This window comes from Trichechus manatus, unplaced genomic scaffold (assembly GCF_000243295.1).
Source record: "Trichechus manatus latirostris isolate Lorelei unplaced genomic scaffold, TriManLat1.0 scaffold00113, whole genome shotgun sequence".
Taxonomy (NCBI): domain Eukaryota; kingdom Metazoa; phylum Chordata; class Mammalia; order Sirenia; family Trichechidae; genus Trichechus; species Trichechus manatus.
The window spans coordinates 2,025,549-2,030,125 of record NW_004444049.1 but is presented as its reverse complement, the minus strand read 5'-3'; the positions used below and the strand labels follow the sequence as shown (position 1 = coordinate 2,030,125).

The window sequence follows — 4,577 nt, the reverse complement described above, 5'->3', positions numbered from 1 at the left end:
CATGATCATACAAGTCTATCCACTAGAAACGGACGCAGCCAATGGCAAACTCCAGCTATGTACACTTTCTACACGTCTCTTCCTAAAGCTAAATAGAACACAGACTAGGATTGTTCTTGGACAAGCGTGGCCAGTGCACACACGCCAGGGGCCTGCAGCCTAGGACCTGGCCTCCGGGGGGCTGTGGGAGACAGAGCCTCAGTTATTCCTGAAAGCTGGGGCTCTTGACCAGCTCCAGTCTGGAGGCGATCCCAAAAGGATCCATGCTGTCGGTTTCCAGGGGCGACGAGAACACAGATTCCAAGTCGTCCTCCAGGTCCCCCGGCTCGGCTGGCTGCATGGGCAGCATGGGTAGGAAGTGCGACAAGGGCAGGAAGCCCCTGCCTCTGTACAGCTGCCTCTGCTTGGCACTGCTCAGGGACACCGGGAGCCCATGCTTCTTGGACAGGTACACATTGTAGCCGTCGGGCCGGATTTCCTCCTCGAAAGCACAGTCTTCTGCCGAGTACTGGGGCTGCGGAGAAACGGGCAGGCTGTGAGCGGTGGGCACCCCAGGCTCGGAAGCGACCGGCAGAAGGAAAACAACGGGCATTTGTGCTACACACTGTCACTCAGGCCTGCCATCGATCACTACTTTCTGAATCTGAGTATCACTCACGTGCTTTAATGGGCTTCATTATACGGGTATTACAGACCTTTAAAATATACTTTACAGTGTACTATATATATGTAGGTACTATACTACAGTACGTATGAAGTCCCTGGTGGTACAAACGGTTAAGCATTCAACCGCAAAGTAAAAGGTTGGAGGTTCAAGTCCATCTAGAGGTGCCTCAGAAGAAAGGCCTGGCGATCTACTTCTGACAAATCAGCATTGAAAACCCTTTGGCGAACAGTTCCACTGTGACACAGTCAACTCCATGGCAACTGGCATTTTATATATTTAAAGGAACCCTGGTGGCATAGTGGTTAAAGTGCTCAGCTGCTAATCGAAAGGTCGGCGGTTCGAACCCCCAGCTGCTCCGCAGGGGAAATCTGCTTCTGTAAAGATTACAGCCTTGGAAACCCGGTGGATTCAAACTGCTGACCTTTTGGTTAGCAGCCGAATGCTTAACCAATGCACCACCAGGGCTCTCTCTCTATATATATACACATATGCATATTCCAAGTATATATTTTATATGTGCTTATTTCATATATATACTTAACACAGATACATACTTTATATAGTTACTAACATTTTCCAGTAAGTCATCTCACGTTTAGCGCTAAGCCTCGCCCTGAGTAGTAACCTCTACAGAGGCACAGACATCCCCCTTTACAGTAAATGTGTAACTAACAATGCTGGAAAGCACACTCCCCACCTGCACGGGGCTCTGGCAGTGCTGCAAGACCACGCTGTCACTTGGGGCAGTCTGCAGTTACGGATCACACGCCCTCAGATCTGGGGCCCCGGTTATGCATCCGTTTCCCATCCAGGCCCAGGGGAACTACATGATTCCGGGGCTTTCCTGTCTGATGCAGTATAAGCCGTACAGGCCCCCCTCTTGCTCCTCCCTGTTCTGGAGTCTCTTCCAGGAAGACAGCCTGCCGGGCCCATCAGGAAAAGAGCAGCCCCGAGGCCCCCAAAGACGCTGCACCTGGTGGGTGGCCGGAAACGTCCAGGGAGGAAAAGCCCAGTTTTAGGACATCTGTAGTCCTAAGAAGGAGCCTTGGTGATGCAGTGCTTAAGGGCTCGGCTGCTAACTGAAAGATCGGCGGTTTGAGCTCACCAGCCACTCCACAGAAGAGGTGACAGTCTGCTTCCATAAAGATTACAGCTTTGGAATCCCTATGGGGCAGTTCTGCTCTGTCATATCGGGATGCTGTGAGTCAGAATTGACTCTGTGCAACCAACGGGTTTGGTTTGGTTTGGGGGGAGTCCTAAAGGGGAGTCTTAAGAGAGGTGCCAGTGGGCCAGCCCTACCCCAAACTGGGAAGCGTCCTGGCCGCTTCAGGAACAGATCTGAAAGGCACCTTGCACAGGGGAGCCCGGGAGGGCCGGGCAGTAAACATAACCCCAGGAAACACCCAGTTTCATTTCTGCCCAAGTGTCTGAGTTCAATGACCTGCAGGTGGATGAGATGTGCTGATAAGGCCAATGATGCAACCACCCACTTCTTGGGACTCTGGCACAAAGCCACACAACAGCAGGGGTGACGACCCGGGAAAATATGCCAATCAACAGATAGATGTTTATTCAAGGGAAGTAAAGCCACATTGTACCAGAAGCCGCTATATTTACTCTGCTGTTCTTTGGGGGGGAAATGAGCATGCATTCTTTCTCCATATGCAAGATGAAACGATTTCGCGTTTATAGAAGGATGTGGAATTTCTGTTCAAGAAGAAAAAAAAAAAAATCCCAGCCTCGATTTTTGCGAGGCCAGGACCACGGGATCCAGAGGCAGAATCGGATTTTAGGTGGACAGATCACACCCCCCCCCATGCTCACACTCCCCAGTTTGGATTAGGGAAGAAGGCAGAGTTAGACCCACCGCCCCTGCGGCCAGGCCCACCATCAGCGCGCCCCTGTCATAAGTAAATGTCAACATAACAAAAGTTGCCACTGCGGGTTTGGAGGGGTTCTAGGCGGCAGCTTTCAGTGCTCTGACCCCTTCTTTCTTTGCCTCTTTTCACAGCCTTTCACAGAGGACTCCGCCATAAAGAAGCGGGGACTCTGAATAAATGCCCGTCAGAAGCACAAAACAATTCTTGAGATGCTAAAAAGCTTGGCGCTGTGGTACACAAAGGGGCTGATTGCGCCGGGGGAGGCGCGCATCTGCATCTTGGCTGCGGCGGGGCACCCCGGGAAGCGCAGCCTCCCCCACCCCTGTCTCGGCCCCTCCATTAGCGCGCCCGCGCCCCAGCCCGAGCGGGGCTGCGTGGGGGGCCCCGGGACTTCACGCAGGCTCTTTGAGCGCCCGGCCCCTCGCGGGAGGGGTGAGTGCTTGTTCCTCTGAACTCGCCCGCCTTTGTTCCCTCCGGGCCAGAGGCCCGGCTTCCGCACACTTCTGCCAGAAGCTTCTGTGGTTACCTGGGCCTCCCCATACACCCTCCTGTCGCTGCCGTGGAGCCAAAGGAGACTCGTGGCGACCCCATGTGTACAGAGTAGAACTGCTCCATAGGGTTTTTAGGCTACAACCTTTCAGGAGCAGATGGCCAAGCCTGTCTTCCAAGCGCCTGTGAGCGGATTAGAGCCGCCAACCTTTCTCCCTAGTAGATGAGCGCTTATCCGTTTGCACCACCTAAGGACTCCATGCACCCCTCTAACCCCTCTCCCCTCAAAAAAAAAAAAAAAAAAAAGTTTCCTGTACAGGTGAGTCCAACAGGAGGATAAGCGCCATCACTGGAATACATAAACATCCTAACATGCAAATTAATTTTTAAAAATCTACTCAACCTCCAATGTGCTGTTTTTTTTCTAACTTACTTGAAGAGTGATTTATTTATTTATTTTTTAAGATCCAAGTTTGTGAACATACAACCTCTCTCTCTCTCTTTTAACCACAGGGAGGGAAATGGAGGGAGGACCACCCACATGCAGGCTGAGGCTGAATGGGCCGAGGTGGGTTTTCCTGTTTAATATCAAAGGAAGCGGATAATGGTTTCCTGCGGGCGCGGGGCCGGCTTGTGGCTCGATGGGGAATGCAAAAGCTGCTCCCAACCACTCTCCGGCTACAAGCTGTGACCAGAAACAGCAGCCTTTCCCACTTCCGTGGGGGGTGGGGGGTGGTGAGTCGGACACAGCTAAATGGCCCTTGCAATCTGCCCCTCGGAGCTCCATGCGGGCCGGGGGCGGGGGGCCGAGGCAACTCTGGATTCGATCCAGCAACCCCCACCTCCTCCGCCCGGGACAGGAGTGGGTCTGGCGCATCCCACCCCGTGGGGACACCTACCAGTCCCTGCAGCCGGCCGTCGGCGTCCATGCAGAGGTACCGGGCGCTCTGCACGCCCTTGATGGCCACGGTCCGCAGCGCCACCGCCTTGATCTCGAGCAAACCTGGACGCAAGGAAAGCAAGAAGCTGTAGCCGGGGCCCGCGGCTCGCAACGCGTGAATGCCGTCGGTCCCCGGGTCCTTGCCCCTCCCTGGCTTCGCGGGCTGTCGGGGGCCCGGGGAGAAAGCAGAACGCAGAGATGCCGAGACCCGGAGTTCTCGGGAGTGGCGCCCCGCGGGAGCCGAGAGAAGGTGGGGAGGGGGTGCCGGGCGGGGCGGGGGACGGTGGGAACCCGGGGGCCCGGCGGGCTCTCACTGTGCGCGCTCTGGCCCCGCGCGCCGTCCACGGCGCCGTCGGCACGGATGCGCAGGAAGCAGCTGAAGAGGCCGTGTGGGCTGGCAGTGTACAGGTGCCTCAGGCGGACAGGCTCGCCCCAGCCGTAGTGCACGTGCGGCCCAGCGTCCGAGAAGGCCAGGGGGCGCGCGACCGCGGCCAGCCAGAGGCCGGCCAGGGCCAGGGTGCGGAGCACCGCGCGCCCGCTCGGAGCGCTCCGCATGGCACCTCCCTCGGCTGCTGGTGGCTCGGGCGACGGGAGGCTGGCG

At 56.1% G+C, this 4,577-nt stretch overlaps 1 protein-coding gene across 1 annotated transcript; it reads right to left on the bottom strand.

The window, feature by feature from the left end:
* Nucleotides 1-202: 202 nt before the first annotated feature.
* Nucleotides 203-4,531, bottom strand: FGF19 (fibroblast growth factor 19). Its single transcript, XM_004383883.1, has 3 exons — nt 4,291-4,531; nt 3,936-4,039; nt 203-514 (listed from the first exon to the last, which is right to left on the bottom strand). Exons 1-3 carry the CDS (start codon nt 4,529-4,531, stop codon nt 203-205), a joined length of 657 nt encoding a protein of 218 aa, XP_004383940.1.
* Between the last annotated feature and the right edge of the window lie 46 nt (nt 4,532-4,577).